The sequence below is a fragment of the Bos grunniens genome, chromosome 8, assembly GCF_055505025.1.
Source record: "Bos grunniens cultivar Pamir isolate PY7600 chromosome 8, Bosgru_T2T1.0, whole genome shotgun sequence".
In the NCBI taxonomy this organism is placed as follows: Eukaryota; Metazoa; Chordata; class Mammalia; order Artiodactyla; family Bovidae; genus Bos; species Bos grunniens.
In genome coordinates this window covers 22,380,874-22,400,568 of record NC_141172.1, presented here as the reverse complement: position 1 = coordinate 22,400,568, position 19,695 = coordinate 22,380,874, and the positions used below count along the sequence as shown (strand labels likewise).

Here is a 19,695-nt window from a genome sequence, read left to right as displayed (position 1 = left end):
AAGCCTTTGTGCTCTTCTACTCCTCGTTTTACATGCTGAGCAGTTTTCACTGATAAAGTACTTATAGACCAGTTATTTTAGATTAATGAAAAGCCCAGTAAAATTTTATGTAAAATGGCTGTGAACTTTCTCTTTAAAACACTAAAATGTACCTGCAGTCTTAATTGCAAGAAATTCTTAACCCTGATCACTTGCCTCAATAGTTTTCATGTGAGCAAGCAAGAGCAGTCTTAACATTTTCAAGAAGTATATTTTTCAAACAGAAGAGAAATCCAAAATTTTAAACTACGAATTCAGATTGAATGGCTCAAGCCTCAGGGCAAACACACTGATTTAATCACATAGCGGTAGGTTTCCAAATCTTGCCCTCTTTAGCCTGAACAATAAAGTATTTCCCTGCCCTTTAAACCTCTAGCAATAATGCAAACACATTATACAAAAGGAACCCAACATCATTGGGATTTTCAACATTATGACATCAATTTCAGGAGTAGATGGCATTGTTCTAATTTCACACTTATCCAAAACAAGATATTAAAGTCGAGGACTTAGTATTTCCTCTGAATTTCAGGCCCCCAAAAGGATATTTAAATATCCAATTATAATAGATTATAAGTCACACTCAACTTTCACAATTTTTAGAATTCCCTAAAGGTCTTCAGATACAAATGCAAAGTCTAACTTTGAAAGGTAAAAGCTGAAGTTTTTTAATCTGTCTGAATATAAGCAAAAATGTTGAGCTCAGTCATATTCAAGACATGAAACTATTGTAGTAGAGTGCTAAAATTACTCATTTTCTGCTATACTGCCTTCCCATAAATTAGAAGTTCAAATCATAATCACAGAGATTCATATCTAACACAACAAGTATATCACTCATACTGAAGAAAGTAAACCTATCTGCAAAGTAGAAATGATAGTATCTGAAACTAACAGGGTTAAACAATTTCTTTTGTGAGACCACAGGCAAAATCTACAGCAGCTGTCTAACTTTGCCTTTAACGATCATAGCAAAAGCTCAAGGAAGTGATCCAATACAGCGCTGGTCTTTAGTAACCAGATCGTTTCTATTTCATTTTCAGCCAGGGGACTGGATAATGAAAACAGAATTATTCCTCAGTCAGTAATTTTACTTGACAAGCTAATTTTCAGCAACCTTTAACTTTTATTCACATATATAGCCAGAAGACCTGTTTCTTTTTTGTGTGTAGACAACCTTAATAACTTTTAAATACTGGCTACACAAGATAAACTTCAGACAACTATCACTTCTTTAAACCCACTTGTAAAAACTACTGGAAAACTTTTTAGCTATTCAAGGACTAGTACTGAGCTAATAAAGAAAAGGCAAACATTTAGTCATTGCTGTAAGCTGTTGAGCCACAGAGCTTTGAGTCTATCAGTGAAGAAAACTACAGAATTCATACCATTTTCATATGACCTGAAACAAGTGTATACTAATTTTTGTAAAAGAAACAAATTCTTTAAAAATTACAATTTTCCACCTAAAACTACTGACATTGTTTAAAACAAAGAAAAATGCTTTCTCGTCATATATCATCATTCATTTATTTATCAATATATCTGAGATGCCTACTCCTAAATTCTCTACTCAGCCTATGGAAAATAGATAGGTCAGACTTCAAACTAATCAGGACTTATATTTATTTTAAATAGAAATTCAATATTCTCCATAAATTAATTTTGTGAAGAATGTGAATAAGGAAAACAAAGTAATCAAATCAATAACCCAATAAAGTTATGTTATCACTAATGACAAACTTACACTAGATATTCCAAAGTAATTTTAAACTAAATTATGTAGGCATAGGCATGAGTGCGACATCCCCCATTTCCATATTTACAGAGCATAAGTACATGTATTGTTTTATTGACGTTTAAGTAAAAAGAATTGTTTTCTAAAAAGCAATTTTAATCCAGTATTTAATGTATCATTCCAATCCTGTGTGTTTCTACAAAGGTTTGGCCCAAAGCAATTTTGGTTTTAAATTTCAGGGTAGAATACATTTATGCTACTTGCCACAGCTAAGAGGTAATGCTTATAATAATACCTGATATCCTTTCTGATTATAACAGATCCTATCATTTTACACTATCTCCATAAGGAGAAATAAAGCTTCAATTAATAAACATTTGGAAATGACCATAGGTGTTGGTTTCCTAAAGGAGGAGAATTAAAACAAACCAACAGACATCTATGAACTAAAATATACACACAAATGAGTATTACTGAAATGACATATATACAAATGTCTTACTTGTTTTAAAAAGTAGAACTCAAACACTGAGTTAATATGTGTCATTTTTAGGGATTTAAGCCCTAAATTCTTCCAATAAAATTCAAATAAATTGGCTTGCCAGTAATTAACGATGGGACTTCAATAGTGTAAAACTACCTCTGTATATTCTCTATGGCTTGGGAATTTAACTAGTTATGTTCAATATAATACATTTAGTGGGTCTTGGAGCCCACTGCCTGTAAAAATCTCCCATGGAGATTCAAGACCACCCATTGAAAATAGTACGACATTATTGCCTCCAGCAAGAAGCGGGTACATAGGACTAGTTATTCAAGTCTTTTAAATACTATTTTATTGAGGGATTGTGGGAGGTGGGGGAGGGGGAGAAGGGGGATTCATGAGTGGATGGGGGAGAAAAACTCAGACACAGAAAAAAACAGCAATTTCTAAAGCAGAGGTTCCTATGGCATCCCCCTTCCTTATCCCACGCCCCTCCTTTTAAATAACTAGGTAAACAAAGTAATAAGTGCTCAATTTCAGAGAATTACATTATACTCCATCTGAACAGGCTACAAAGTACTTTTATTTGAAAAGCAGCTTCTCCTCTGTTACAAACAGTTTTACTCTGCATCAATTTCAGACAAGAGAAGATGACTAGGGAGATGGAGGTGGCATTAGGAAAAATTCACTCAGTGTCTTTCAATGCCTTAAAGAGTTGATCCAATAAAGATCCTTTAGAGGAAACTTTAAGTCTATTTTTTTCCTCCAAGTAAGCAAATCATACAGGAGGGCTTTTCTTTTCTAGGGTACTGCACCCTGTCTCTTTAAATTCCAGGCCTGCCCCATTTCCCACGCATTCAATGAAAGCAACACGTTTGCTGGCCTCCGGCCCACAATGTCAAGTAGTTTTCTTGCTATTGAATTTCAAGATTATTCTTTTGGATCATTTGCCCTTTAGTTTTAAGCACGCCAAAGCAAAAATAATGTCTTTCTACAATAACATAAAGAAAACTCTGAGGTCTTTACAAGTAGAGAACACCTTGTCCTTTAGTCTCCCTTTCACTGCAAAACCTGCTCCCACTCTATATGCTCCAAATAAGAGCCAGTCACACATTTTCTTGGTAGATCACAGCTTTGTCTGTCCTATAATAAAATTCTATGAGTATATTTATTTAATTTATGCCAAATTGGGAAGCTCTTCTTACAATCTGCAATATTCAAACCAAGTCTTCGTACTGCTGAAACTTTTAAGTCTTCAGTCTGGTCCCCTAAGTGTTCTTTTAAAGTTTTCAAAACAGTTTCAAAACAGGCACTTTATTTTCTATATCTGCAATTAAGACATCTACATAAATTAATTTAATTAGAACAATAGGAAGCAAACATGGTGCGTTGTAATCAAGGTGCCAAAGAGTGGATTTTCCTCATTCACATACACACCTTAATCTTGATGAAAGGAATCCAGGCCACTCTGAATCCCATTTAGGATTCTCTCAAAAAGACCAGAAATAGTTAAAATAAAAATTTATCAGCAGAACTAAATTAAAGCTCTGTGAAATATACTGTTATTCCAAATGCTACCCAATAGAACTTAAAGTGGCAATCTTATTCAAGGAGCTAATAAAGAAACGCTCAAATCACCAACATCAATTTTTATATTTTACATTCTCAGGTAGAATTAATCTGGCTACCTACTGAATATAATTTATGATTTTTATAAATGCATCTAACACTAAAGGGAAAAAGTTTTGTTTTTATTTGACATACAGTTTTGCTATGCATTTGAGTATAATATACTTGTAATAGTGATTTTTTAATGTTAAAAAGGCAGAGATGTTTTCCCATTAATCATAATATTGTGGACTTAATCAGATAAACCAAGACTGCCAAGAGATCTTTTAAGACAACTAAAATCAATTCCCTCATTCGGCAGAAATTCCTTTATTTAGGAATATTTATATCAATCTATCTGCATTATCTATAAAACATGAAATTACATTTTATTTTCTTTGAACTTCTAGTTATTTTTAAAGCCTATATATTGAACAGTATTGAAACACCTTTTAATGCTAAATACTGTTTGTGTTTATGCAATTATGCATCAATTCTCCATCCAAAAAGGATGGAGAATCCTACTTACTTCCCTGCCCCAAACCTTACTTTTGCCTTGGTTTTGGAAGTTGTTTTTGTACCTTTTATTCCTCATAATTTAACGTTTAACTTCCAAATTATATACATGCATGCATGCTAAGTTACTTCGTCGTGTCCAACTCTGTGTGACCCTATGAACTGTAGCCTGCCAGACTCTCTGTCCATGGGATTCTCCAGGCATGGATACTAGAGTGGGTTGCCATGCCCTCCTCCGAGGGACTCAAAAACAAGAATTTCCAACTACAGATCCCATTTATTCCTAACACACCACCATATATCTAAGCATAATGACAGTCCTTTCATTTGCAGACAATTTTTAAGTCAGATGTAGGCTCTGGAAATTTTTCTACCACTATGCATCAAGATAAACATATTAATCAACAAAGTTATATTTATTAAAATTCTACAGGTTAAAAAAGGTCAAACTTCTCAAAACATTCCTAAGTACTCCAAAAGTGTATGTTCTACTGAAATAATAAATACAGTTGTCTTTCTGTTACAAAGAAAAATTTATAAATATATCAAGTACTTATATATCAAGTTAATCTGATTAGTTTTACACCTTAACACAATTGTTAAGAAAGGTAAGAATATGATTTACATGTGTCTCTTTAAAGGTTACAATCAACTTATGAAACATTTATACATATATTCATAGTAATATTAAAAGGAAACACTCAGAATGACAAGGTGGTTAAATTTCAAATAACAAAATATGAAAATGTTCCTTGGGGAAGACATTTCTGTTAATGCTTCAAGTGAGATTACTTTTTAAAAAAACTAAAAAGCTTATTGTAAACATATCCTTATGTACATTTAAGTATCTAGTTTAACTTTCACATAAGTAGTATGTATCATTCAAGAAAGCTTGAAAAATCCAACAACTTTTTACTGGTGACAAGAATTTCCTGATATCCCACCTCTCAGAGACAACTTTCATTAACACTGTGTGAAGTACTTTCTTCCCATCTTTTCACTGATCTATTTTTATCTGTCATACAAATTCTCCAAATGTGGATAAAGATGAATAATTCTGGCCATTCGCCAGAAATTTTTAGTTCATAAAGAAAAATGAACTAAATCATACTAAAATCAATGATCATGATAAATCCAAAAAAAAAGCCTCCACAGAAAGATACTAAACCAAGTAGCATTAACTACAAGCTACTATCTAGCCTTTACAAGTAAGAAAATTCTCATTCATTTGCTACTCTCTTTAAAATATCTGCATTTGTGTATTTTGTATAATTAAATTCTTGGCTCTAGTCAGTCACTCAACAATTCCCATTAACAAGCTGGAGTGATAACTAGAATTATTTTTCTTTAACCTAAAAGTTATGCAGCATGTTGCAAGTGAAGACTGAAAGGGTACTTGCTTTTCAAGGCAACTTCAATTAAGCATCTGCATTATTAAACAGAAAAGTCCTGCAAATATGTTGAGTGATCAAAGATCTGACATACTTTCTAACCTGTTCACCTGATAATGTAAGTCCAAGCCCCCACTTATTACTCTATTGATAATAGACATATAAATAGTTACCTGAAACATGATACTTTCAAAAAGTAAAACAAGTGACAAAATTTCAAGGTCTGGCTTATGTTATATGAAATTTTTTTTTTAAATTATCAGTCATCTTTCATGAAAAAACCCAAGGATCTAATGACCTGGTCAAGAGCCATATTAGAGGGAGAAGTTTCAAATAAACAGTCTCATGAGTTCCTGAACTGCTCCAACCTACAAGAAGTAGTTGAAAGTAGGTATAAATGGCACCAATATAGTCAGAAAGTAACTTTTCATAACCAAAACTTAACCACCTACTTGGTGAATTATCCACATTATCGTCTACTTCCCTGATATTCAACAAGTCTTTTACACATTCCACTGTTCACACACCATTTAAGTAGTGTAATATTCCAAGATACTGAAGTTCATGTCAACATTTGGTCTTTTTTTTCTTTTTAGTCATTCTCCAAAGTGCTACACTTATAAAAAGTGAGAAATTAAACACATCAACACATGTCTATTGTCTAGCATGATAACCAATATATACCTGAAATGTAATAAATGGTAGGTATCTCATCATTATAAAAAAACAAGGTAAATCATTGACACACTCAGAATGTATCCTTTTTTAAAAACCAAGGAAAAATAATATTTTAGAGCTGGAAAAGCCCACAGAGTTTTCTCAGTCCAAACACATCCCTTTTACTTCCCCCGGCCAGAGTCTTTTCTGCTGCATTGCTAAATACTGCTCCTACCAGTTACTGGAATACATCTGACTCCTATTTTTAAGCTAAAAGGCTAGTTCTATTTCACGGATTAAGTAATAAAAAAAAAAAAAGACGGACCTGGCCAAGTTGCTCAAATTTGTTTTTAAAAAAGCACTTGAAGTAGGTAAGAAAGAAAAGGAGAAAAATTCACTTTTGCCTATAACTACTAAGCTAAAACAATTCTAGAAAATGTGATTCTGGGCCAACACAATGTTTTTTGCTAAATTCAAGTGGTGGTTCTGTTTACATGAAGTCAGTTATTAGAGGTACAGAGGAAATAAGTTTCAGAAGACTGAGTAATAATTTACCACTTAGACGAGGGGACGCTTAATCAGGATTCTAACTCTTTCTGACTTCCGATAACCGCTTTGATATTATACTGTTGCCCGTGTCTAGACTACATTGATTAAAGGTATGAGTACTACCCATAGTGATAATATTGGTCCCAGCTCCTTGGATGTGTAACTCTAAGGCAGCACAAAAGAAACAACAGATACATACGCAAGGAGAAATGAGCACGGAACTAGCTGAAACATGTAACGCGTGCTTTGTGTTCCCTGTGGTGAAGAAGGTAGCTCCCCACTTCCCTGTACTACTTCTGGGCATAAGTAGGAAAAGGTATAAAATGAGCATCTCTGATTAGACAATCTGGAGCTATGTCAACATTTTACGTAACTTATCCTACCAAAGGGCTTCCCAGGTGGCTCAGTGGCAAATAATCCGCCTGCCAACGCAGGAGACACAGGAGTTACGGTTTCAATTCCTAGGTTGGGAAGATCCCCTGCAGTAGGAAATGACAACCCACTCCAGTGTTCTTGCCTGGAAAATTCCACAGACAGAGAAGCCTGGCAGGGTACAGTCCATGGGGTCGCGAAAAGTCAGGCACAACTGAGCACCACACACACACATATCCCACTATTAATAAGAGCAACCAAATCCCAGTGGCCTGGACTCTGTTTTTCCATAAAAGTCAGTACAAAACAGCTGCTTATATTATAGGAACAAGGAAAGAACCCAAATGAAGAAAAACATTTCGTAAAATAGAAGAATATTTCTTCAACACAAAGGAAGCTTTCAGTATTCAGCAGCTCATATCAATGGAGTACTTCGGGTAGAAGGTATGGAGGACACGAAGTCTACAATGAACCTTGGTTTGTTTTTTCACGGTTCTATGTAAATGAACTTTGTTTTTAAACATTCCAAATGTTATAAATGCTTATCAAAATAAATAGACACATGGAATCATCTGATCTTAATCTTCCCCAATACTACCCTGGGGAGGAAGGGAAGATGACTACAAAACCTATCCGCAAAAATTAAAGGCATCATGCAGATTAAATTTATATCCAGAAACAGTAGAAGAAAGTAAATCTCTCCACTGTCTAGGCCACTATTATTGTATTAATATTTTAGGAAATCGTTCATGTATATTTTGCCCTTAAAAATCAATACTTCTACATAGCATTTGGCTTAGTATTGATGGGAAAATAACTAATGATTTCTGCTGGAAAGGAACAAAGAAAAACATTCATATTTGGCAAAATTAAATATATTAAAATGTATTTGCTCTGAAAATATCAATCTTCTAACATGGGTCATAACTAATTAAATTCAACTGATCATCTTTATAATCACTTATGAACATTATTTCAAATACATGGACCTCAGAATTAAGCTCAATATAAGCCATAATTTTCTTTCATAAAAAACGATGCACTGATTTTATCCAAAAAAGGTAACTGTTAACTACTGACATACCAACTAAATCACACCCAGATGCTAGACTCTTTGGGCCTTGATCACTACAAACTTAACACACTTAAGTTAAAAGGATTAGGTTTTATTTCTTAAAACAATGTTCTATATCCTTCAAGGAGCTGGAATCTTACCATGGAGGTGGGGGTGGAAAATATCAGGGAATACCTACCATTCAGAAGCAATTTCTCCTAAAGATTTAATTTCAAAGGAAAACCTTAAATTAATCCATAAAATGAATTTGATTTTACCCAAAAGTGGCTATGGAGAACCTCTTCGTTTTAAATGGCATCTACCATGGTTACCACCACTTAATTAAGTCCTAGATCATGTCTACAAAAGCAGTTATGGCTGAACATTTGTCTGCTAATATAAGTGAATAATTACTCAGTGTTTTAAAAGTAAACATTTACCACCATTTATTACTAGTTATCTTTGCACCAGCACACTTGTGACTCATTGTGTCTACATGCAAGATCACTTCACATTTCTAGGCTTCTGATTAAAAGTAAAATGAGAGGGTAAACAAAGATGAAGACTCTCAAGAGTCCTTGCCAACTCTAAAAGACACAAGCACACTGAAGGCAGGGACCGCCTCTTTCTGTTATTTCCATCTCCCCCAGTCTTTTCACTGCATCCTGCACATACAAAGCCTGTTGGTTAAGCACATTACCATGCCCACAAATTATATTCTTCCACAAAACCCCAAAACCAGACAGGAAAACAAAATAAAACAAATCAATTTGACAAAATTAAAAACTTATGTATGACAAAAAGATACCATACATTAGGATACCAAGAAACAGAAACAAAAATGGGACAAGATGTTTTCCACACAAATAACAAAGAATTAACATCCCACAGATAAGGAAAATCTTTTTTTTTTTTTTTAAGACAGAGGATAGAAAAAGAAATCAATATAGGCAATCTCCCTCTGTTTCTAAAGAGGGAATGTAAATGGTCAGTAAGCATATAGAAAATGCTTAACCCCGTTAGGAAACAGAAATGCAACTGAAAACAAAAAGACACTACTGCAACTAATAACAAAAATGAGAAATTTTAAAATATTCAATGTTGGCAAAGATGTAGAAACACTGATGTATAGAACAGTCTTATGGACTCTGTGGGAGAGGGAGAGGGTGGGAAGATTTGGGAGAATGGCATTGAAACATGTAAAATATCATGTAGGAAACGAGTTGCCAGTCCAGGTTCGATGCACGATGCTGGATGCTTGGGGCTGGTGCACTGGACGGCCCAGAGGGATGGTATGGGGAGGGAGGAGGGAGGAGGGTTCGGGATGGGGAACACATGTATACCTGTGGCGGATTCATTTTGATATTTGGCAAAACTAATACAATTATGTAAAGTTTAAAAATAAAATAAAATTAGAAAAAAATAAAAAAAAAACCAAAGAAAAAATGATACTCATTCCCTGACAGAATATAAACTGTCACAACTACTTTGTGGAGCAATCTGACAATGTCTATTGCAAATGGAAACACACACAGCTGGTATCCTAGACCTATATCCAAAATCTTACTCATTTGCACAAGGTAACAAGTACAAAGATATTCACTGCCCAGAACAGAAAATGACCCATATATTGCTTAATGGAACAGAAAAGTTAATAGAGAACATACTCCTAAACAAAATACTAAGCAGAAAAAATTAAAGGGAATGAATTGGGTCTCTAAAGATAAAATGGGGAAAGGTTCAAGATGTACTGAGGCCAAGAGAGGTGGGGGGAGCAAGAGACAAAATGATTTACTCATTGAATTGAATAGTTTTTGCACAATCTTATGAATATACTAAAAACACTAAATTTTCCACTTTAAAAAGGTGAATTTTTTGGTGTATGGATTATATCTCAATTGAAAAAAATGATTCACCCATTATAATATACTTCATGAAGATTTTAAGACACAATATACTATTACCTGTAGCAGTATAAATGTGCAAATGTACATAAATAGATGGGGAAGGGATTGAAGACTTGGAAGAAAAGACTGGGAATCATTTAAAAACTTGAGCCATATCTATAATACTTAATTCCCTCAAATCAAACAAGGAATCAAATAAGAAAAAATGAGCCAAAAAGGACCTACTATATAGCACAGAGAACTCTACTCACTATTATATAAAGACCTAAATGGGAAAAGAATTCAGTAAAGAAGAGATATAGGTATATGTAAAACTGAATCAGTTTGCTACATACTGGAAACTTTCACAACATTGTTAATCAACTATACTCCAATATAAAATAAAAAGTTAAAAAAGTAGGATAAAATGTAAATATATGTTCATTCTCAGTAAAGGGATGTGAATGTTTATTATATTATTCTTTCCTTTGTGTTTTCCTATACCTCCCTTTTTTGAGAATACAAAAAGGGCTCAAAACAAGCATTATCACCAACAGCAAATGGTAAATATGTATACACAAAGATATGTGGCACTACTAATCAAATAAATGCAAATAAAAATGAGGTATCAGTTCATGCAGCAGATTGGCAAAGATTAAAAAAACCTTTTAATCCCTAGTACTGGCAGCCATGTGGGGAAATGGGCAGTCTCCCAACTCCTAAGGAAGTATAAACTGGTACAATCTTTTTGAAGGGAAGTTTGGTAATGAATGTCAAAATGTAAAATCTATATACATAAGGAAATTATTGGAAAAACCATAAAAATGAATGTCAAGGATGTTCATCAGAGCATTATTTATAACAAATTAGAAATGAGAACAATATAAATTTTCAAATAAATAAATCTATATTTAATGTGATACCATCAAATTCAGCTTTAAAATGATATCCCACCACATACCATGAGGGCAAGAATGCTCATCTGTGTTTTATCCCCAACTTCTAGAAATACTCTAGGCACATGATAAGAGCTCCGAAAACCACTTGCTGAATAAATTATAATTTAAAGTTAGTTTTTGTGTGTATACAAATATAAACATAATTATAAAAAGATGCCTACCAAAATATTAATTATGGTTATCTATGAAGAATTTTCAAGTAACTCCTTTCTTGATATTTCTATGGTTTGATTTTTCTACAGTGAACATATATGTATAAGTTAGAAAATATAATTTTAATTTGTATATAAAAATTAATATATGCATTCTTCATAAAGGCTAAACTGTAAAATTGTGCAATGTAATGTCTCACTGTGTAATGTAAGGTATCACACTTTCTATGATAACATAACAAAAACTTGTCAATTACCTGTAACATCATCTATGGGAAATTATTTACCCAAAAACTCTTTTCAGACAAATCATACTCCCAAAAGCAAATATAGCACTACAAAATAATGAGAACCACAAAATATAAGAGAAAACAAGATTAATGGATTAAAATAGCTGTTATGAGGAAGAGAATGAAGTAAAGAGATTCTGGCCACACACACAAAATGTTTTAAAAGAATATAAATTTGTATCACTGAGACAAGAGAATCTCTCCTACATATTAGTAGCTTCGTTGAGAAGTGAAAACACAAAAGTGGAGGGAAAAAAAAACTACAGAATTCTGTATTATTTCTATTGGGACAGTGTGAAACATTGTTTTAGAGATCAAAAATATCCTGAAATCTGGCCAATAAAGATTAAAGTCCAGTAAGTTCAGTAATATATTGAGTCCTTGCTTAATTACATAACTGCTATAATTGTGTTTAACATTTCCCCCATTCCCAAGTATCTAAACTTTTCCAAGTTCTCTTTTGAAGACTTAAGTCACTAAGAGATTAAAAAAAAAAAAAAGACACCAAAAAGTTCCACATCTTAGAACTGTAAAAGCTGTGTTAAGTACTGGGTATCATTGTATTAGATGATCAGGAAAAGAGCTAAAGGGCTCAGATTGGTCCATGGAAGACCATTAGAAGGAAACTTCAAAGAGCCAAGAGAAGGAACAAAAAAAATCTTTAAAGAAAAATTATAAAACTGACTGATCTCCCAGCTCTGTCTACCTCCCAAAGGTACTTCTACAGAGGGTTACCCAAAATAATAGATATAAAAGGCTTCTGCATCATAAAACGGACAACAATGTTAACTATAAAATATAGTCAGTAAAACCAAATTTGGATTTTCCTTCTCAGAAAAAAAAAAATGTGTTAGATAATTGTTACACTGGAATTTAACCGTGCAAATACCTTGGAAATTTTACCCTTTCTCATTCCACTAAATAAGTATTTTTATTAGCAACAATGATAGTGGTTACAAGGAAAATCACCTTCCACATCTTAACAGAGCTGTTTATCTGTGTCAGGTAGTATTGTGATTATTTTATATCAGAGGTTCACCGAGTATAAGTCTGCGGATCCCAGGATGCCCATAACCTTTTCCAGGAACTGGCAAAATTAAAACTATTTTTATAACAACTCCAGGACGTCATTTGCCATTTCACCCTTGTTCTCTCATAAGTGTACAGCAGAGTTTTCCAAAGGCTACATGATGAGTGGTAACACCACAGACCAGATACAGAAGACAGAAGCAGATCCAGTTGTCTTCTATCAAGCAAAACATTTAAGAGACTGCATACAAACACAAATAAAATGATGCTACTCCTCTCACTTTTCTTTTTGTTTTAGAAGATAATTTTTCATTAAAATAGTATCTATACACTCATCTAATGGGCTGATGATTGTTATTCATAAATTAGTAAGTAATTTGTTTAAACCATTTCTGGTTAATTTCAAATACAGGCAATATTAATACATACAATTTACATAAAAATTCGTAAATCTAATTCCTCCTCACCACTGGTCAACAACATCTACCCAAGAAAGTTCAAGAGCACTTTTAGAGAACTACATGGTAATCCATGTCCAAAAGGCAGTAGTATTTACTTTCGTTGTTTTGTCTTAAAAAGTAATGAGTGCTCATTTGAAGGCTTTAAATGTAAAGAATTAACATTTATCTTTAAAAAAATCAAACACTACCAAAAAAAAAACCTCTCATCACCACCAAGACCATAGCATCCACTTAAGAAAACTATTAGTAAGAGTTTGATGTTCATTCATCCAGAATTTATTTTATCCACATACATACATATACTTTTTATCTGTATAAGCACATTTTTTAAATGGGATTACGTTGATTATCTTATTTTACCTAACATCTCTTAAAGATCTTCCTGCATCTACAAATAGATTTACCCTCTTTTTAAAATAGATCACCAAGATCTAACTGTACCCCACTGAGGTCCCTTCTATGGATTGCTTCCAAATGTTTGCTATCCAAATACAGTCCAAAAAAATGCTGTAACTCTGTGGAGTTGTGAAGCCATATCTGTTGGAAAATTCCTAGAAGTAAAATTGCTGGGTCGATGTGCATAAACATTTAAAATCTTAATAGATTTTGCCAAATGTCCTCCAAAATGTCCGTGCCCAATTTACATTCTTACTAACAGCACGAGATTTCCTCTAGCAATTCAGCTTTTTAAATGCGCTTTGGTAAATTATACTTTGTGTTGCTTCAAAATGTCAAGCTGTAAAACTGTTCTCACTGGTCATCTTAATTCCATACAGAATTCTACACAAATCTCGTAACACTCACTGACTGTATCAGTATAGTCACCCACTTTTTTTTTCTTCTATAAACCTTTTAAATATCTCAGGAGACAAAATGCACCAGGTGCACACAATATTTTCAACTAGTAAGCCCTTAAATTTTAGATACCCTGATAAAAAGTTATTCAAACTATTTCGGAAGACTAACACAAATCAGAACTACACAGTAAAACCGGGCTCAAACACGTAAAGGAAAGTTACAAGTACAGATTTACTGCGCTTTATCTGCCCACTCAAAGGACTAAGGCTGCAAATAATAAGCTATCAAATCATACCAGTGGCCAAATTAGCTTACATAAAATAATAAGCAACAGATTTCATATCGTAAATGTCAATGGAACAGATTGCAATAGTAAGGATGGCAGTAATTGAAAAGAAAGTTCACTCAAATTCACATCATACTGAAAATGAAAACATTAATATTTTAAATGAAATGTTTTGAATGTGACTATTCATTTCAGTCATACCAGACTATTATAAATCTGTGCTAGTAATAAATAAGATATAGTCTTTTTTTGCAAGCAGATAGTTTTAAAATGCATTATAGTTTGACATGCCTATTCTGTAAATGGCTAATGGATATTCCAGGCTGCACTATTTTATCAAAATCTCCTTTCTAGGATTTTGTGCTAGTAGTTTTAAATGAAACTGTCTTTAGGACAGAGTAAAACCTTATCAATTCAAGTCCAATTAGTTCAGTTTTGAAATGGCATATGTACTTCTCAATGGGCAACAAGTTGAATTTACTGTAATTTTTTCCCCTATAAGTTCTCATAATATTACTATAGAATAAAGGAAATCAACATGAAAATCAATTTGCTTTTCCAAACCAAAGATTTATGAAACTAAGAACTCATTCATCTTAATGGCTTGAGCAGTTCATCCTCAGATCTAAGTCCACTTCTGTTTATCAACTACCATACATTTTGGAAGTGACTGAAACTGGTATTATTAATAGCCATTTACAGTTTACAGCATGCATTTCTTGTAACTCAGATTTCTCACAAAGCCATTTGCAGTTTCTTCCATTTTCAATCCCCTTATTTATAGATCTATAATATCAAATATATAACACTTTAAAAGGTACAGAAGTAGACTTAGAAATGCCTGGCATTCTTATTCTGGATTTATTCTTATCATTTCAAAAGACCTCATAAGCCAAAAAATAAGTCCCCAGGATTAAGTGGCATGTTTGGTGTTACTTGAATTTACAACTAACTATTCCCAATGAACAGAGAAACCTTCTCTTGCAATCTGAATCATGTGTAATTACAGTATGACAAGGTCTCTCCTGGGCTATGTAAGCTGGCATTTTTCCCAGGACTTGTCACATCATGGGAAGCACACATACAAATAAAAATCCAAAAATAAACATTTTGAAACAATGGCTTATAGACTACATCAAGAAACTCCACAATTGAGAATAAAAATTGAAGAACCCTACCAACAAGCATACATCTCTCACTAGAGAGGTCTGAGAAGACCTTGGTGTTATCAAACCACTTACCACACCTAGCAACAAAACTCCCAGGTGTGGGCTGTGCAGGCAGCACTCTCATGTCCCCTCAGGCTGGACAGAAAATCATTAAGTATGGGAAATAAAAGGAGACATCACCACACACACCCACTGAAGCAGAGAAATAGTGGTGAAATGTGGAGAGGTTGATCACCTCTAATTTCATAATACCAATTTGTGGATTGTTAAGCAGCCTAAACAAAGTTATCTTAAGAGCTACATCTTCGGCCAACTGGCTTAGTTTTCCTAATACAATAAATATTGCTTTTTTGTTGTTGTTGTTAAGGGTGTTTCACCTGGAAGTGAACAGACAGTCAAGTAGTCCTAACAGTGTGTACCAAGCAAGGATCTTAGAAGGTGGTTTCTTTTGTTTAAACTCCTCTGCTGTGGCTCTATGGACAGATGGAAAACAAAAAACAAGATCCCAAGAAACATCAGACCCAACCTCACAGAGGGACAGAAACTTGACAATACTCATCTTCATCACAGTTCAGAGGAAAAATTAAGTATACTATCTCTGGCTATCTTCTGATACAAAGTGCTAACAAAATCTAAATGTTATTTCCAATAGGCCATGCATATCCCTACCCCTCTGTAAGAAGCTGGACTCATTTATTAACCAACCAGCAAAGCCCATCAAATACAACTGTTGGAGTTTTCAAGAGCAGCTGTAAAACAAACCATTATAGGCAAAACATACACTCCTAAGACCCATTACAGGAGCTCTGGAAACAAAAATAAGCGTCAACACAAACCTCTGCCACCTCTAAGGCACACATTTCTCCTTTCTTTATTCAAGCCCTTGAATGTTCAATAATTTCCACCCGTAACTCTAAGCAGAATGGATTTATTATGATGTTAAGCTAAGAAACTGCAGGAGTTCTAGATGCCAATAAAGATTACGGATCAAATGGAAGATAACTGCTAACCATTGTGTCCACTTAGATAAATAAACCTGATCACAAACAAAGCACCTTACTGTATTACCTCCACTAATCCAACTAAAACAACAGGTCAGTAGCTTTCCAGAGACTGAAGGGACCAGAAATTGGGATTTCTCAAACCCTCTTTATATGTCTTGTAAAATAACACACCGTTCCTCTTTTTTCCAAAACTGTCCTTTATGGAAAATGTTTTGAGACCTCAGAGGCTGAGGAGAATTATGCAAACCAGACACCAAGGCTGCTAAAAACCAAGGTGAGGGAAGACTGAAGAAGGCAAGACAACGCCATTCCTCTGAAACTTAGCTTCGACCTCTGGCAGGGACCCTCTCCCCTGCAGATCACATCGGGCAAACACTTATGAACGTGGCTCAAAATCGAATGAGCAATCAACTGCCATCGGGGGGCTAAGGCGCCCTGCTCCCCCCACTCCCAACTGAACATAAAATCCTGGCGGTGGGAGGTCGGGGTGGGTAACCCACAAAAAAGAAAAGTCTATGACAGCTGGCACCTAACGCTTCACACAAGGAGGAAGGCAGAGAGGATCCTAAAGACAGGCGACTTCTCAAGACGGAACAATAACTACATCCCATGCATCCTCTGCTAACAACACAGGTAAATCTCAATTTCTCTAGGTTTAAAAAAAAAAGCGCAAGCTGTTTATTCCCTCCAGCCCCACTCCCCACGCCTCCAAACCCAGCAACTAATTGCAGTTTCCCCGCAGAACCCGCGGCTAACCCCAGAGGACCGGTGAGAGCTGGCTTGGGATGAATAAACACTCGACACCTGACGGTCCTTTCTCTGCGGTGACTTTCAAGGAGCCGAAGTGGCGCGCGCGCGGGCGGGAGCGGGGACCTGGCCAGCGCGGCGCCGCGCACCCCGGTCCCGAGCTACGCCGGCGAGCGCGACGCGGGGGGCGGGGAGAGGGGCAGGGGGACCGCCCGGACCAAGCGATTGTTTCCACCGCCAGCAAAGACATTTTTTATCAAGCTCCTTTTGTATTCGAGCCCTACCTCTTTTTGGCCTAGGAAAGCTTTCGTGCAAGTGGAAGACGACTTTCTCCACAAAGTGCTGTATGTTACTGTGCTCCGGACCGCGCACGAACACCATCCAGTCGTGGGTGAAGCCCTCCACGGTGGGTTTTTTCCTCACCTGGGCGCGGTGCCCCAGCTCCAGCTTCACCTGCACGGCACACTGCGGGCAGGGGGGAGGAGAGACAGCCGTGAACAACAGGAAGGCGACCGTTCGACACTGAACATTGCGCCTGACATTTTTTTTTCCTCCTTCTTGAAACGCACATAAAAGGAAACGGCAGTGCCCTCTGCATCCACGTTTCACGCGCGTGGGCGCGCACACCCCACACCCCCAAATGCAGCCTATCCGGCCTGCCCGGCCCCCGGCACCCCCGGGCCCGCATCCATACAGGCCGGGATTGTAACGGAATGTTACCCCCGATTGGGAAGGGGGTCCGGTGGTCGGGGCGGGGGGCGGGGGGGGGGGGTTAAGAGAAGCCAGCACACTCAGCCACTACAAGCACGACAACGAATGCATCGGAAACAAATTAGAGACAATTAGGAGGCGATGCCGGGGCGGTTGCCCGCCGTGGGAGGGGAGGTAGCTAGGACACCCGAAGGGGGTTCTCGCAAGCCCCCACCCCGAAAGTGCTGCGGCGACAGACACACGCCGAGGAAGTCTTTGTGTACGTGTGTGTGTGCGTGCGTGTGGAGCGCTGTGCCAGGCGGAATGGAAACTACAAGCTGCCTCTGCCGATGGGCACAAACTCCCGTGTTCTTACCACGGGGTTTGTGCACAACAAAAATGAGACGTCGTCACACACACACGCACACACGCCCGCAGGAAAACACGCCGAGGCGTCCATAACTTAATGCACCCCGCACCCCCATCGAAAAGCCCCACGCGATCGGCGAGACCAGCCTAAGAAAGCCCCCGCAACACACTTCCAAGAACCAAAGTGGCCCCAAAGTACCTCCCACCTCCCCCAAAAAATGAAATTCAGAAAGGCAGGGCGGCGGGCGGACAGCCGCGGAGCCCCGACTGCGCACAGCCCGGCGCGGGGGCAAAGTTGCGTGCGGCCCAGCGGCTGTCAGCCCGCTCACTCCGGCTCACACTCGCGCGCCGCGGAGAACGCACCATCGTAGCGGCCGGCGAGGCTGCTCGCCGCGTCCCCCGACTGTGCCCGCGGCTCCCGGCGGCGGCGGCGGCTGAAATATGGCTGAGTTATTATTCGCCTCCTTCCACCGTGTGTGTGTGTGTGTGTGTGTGTGTGTGTGAGTGCGCGCGTGTGAGCGAGAGTGCGCTTCTTGCGATTGCAAAGAGGCGAGGAGGGAGGGAGGCGCGGGGGGTGGAGGGGCGAGTGTGTGTTAGTGTGTGAGTGTGTGTGTGTGCGCGCGCGCCGGGGAGGGGGGTGAGAGGGAGGGGAACGGAGACTGAGGGAGAGGCAGCAGCTCCCTGCAAGCCGTACCAACCTTTCTCTAATTGGAACCGCTGAGCGCTGGCGCTGTCTGGGCTGCGGTGGCGGCGCAGGGCGAGGGAGGAAAGGCGCGGGGGCGGGGGGGGGAGTCTTTTATTATTATTTTTGCAGGTACTTACCGAGCTAGCCATGCCTGGGGGCCCGGAGGTTTGCTGGGGTGTTGTGTGGTACCCCCCCTCCCCCGCCCCCCTCAGCTGTAATTCATGAAGAGGCTGCTATGAATGAGAGCGCGCCCAGGAGCGGAGGGTAGATGGCGGACATTCTCTGCCTTTTTCCCCCCGCGATCGCTTGCTCGCTCGCTCGCTCGCTTATTAAACTCAGCCCCAAAAGCAAAAGCAGCAGCAGCAGCAGCAGCTCCAGGGCCAGTGGATGAGATTCCGGAGCATGCGCCGTGGCGCCTGACACCGGGGCTCCGAGCCTCACGGGGCGGAGGGAGGGCGCGCGGGCGGGGCGGAGCGCGCGGGGAGGCCGAGCGAGCGAGCCAGGGGGAGCTCGAAAGAGCCAATCACCGGCCACCTCCCGAAACCCGGGCTGCCAGCACGGCCACACTGGAACGCCTCGCTTAAAGTAACAGGTTCCTGCTGGGGGGTGGGGAGGGGGGCGGGGAGGGGGCGCTGGAGTGGGGAGAGGGGCCAGCTGGGGAGCCATCCCAGTCTCTGTGTAAACTGCTCTCTCCCTACAATAAAAAACGGATTAAAACTGCTGGAATGTAGCCACTGCTTAGAGCCCCCAGCCGCCGGAGAA

General features: G+C 38.0%; 1 protein-coding gene across 5 annotated transcripts in view; it reads right to left on the bottom strand.

Annotated features, from left to right (window-relative positions):
* The window catches only part of MLLT3 (MLLT3 super elongation complex subunit), a 289,068-nt gene extending 269,631 nt beyond the window's left edge, over positions 1 to 19,437 (bottom strand). For 2 of the 5 annotated variants that reach the window (XM_086414334.1, XM_086414328.1), the window contains exons 1-2: positions 19,071 to 19,437; positions 17,474 to 17,654 (exon numbers count right to left, since the gene is read on the bottom strand). In XM_086414334.1, the coding sequence (XP_086270460.1) occupies positions 17,474 to 17,654; positions 19,071 to 19,082 (193 nt within the window). In that variant the 5' untranslated portion in view covers positions 19,083 to 19,437. The other 3 variants (XM_086414329.1, XM_086414333.1, XM_086414327.1) reach the window with 3 other exon arrangements.
* Positions 19,438 to 19,695: the final 258 nt, after the last annotated feature.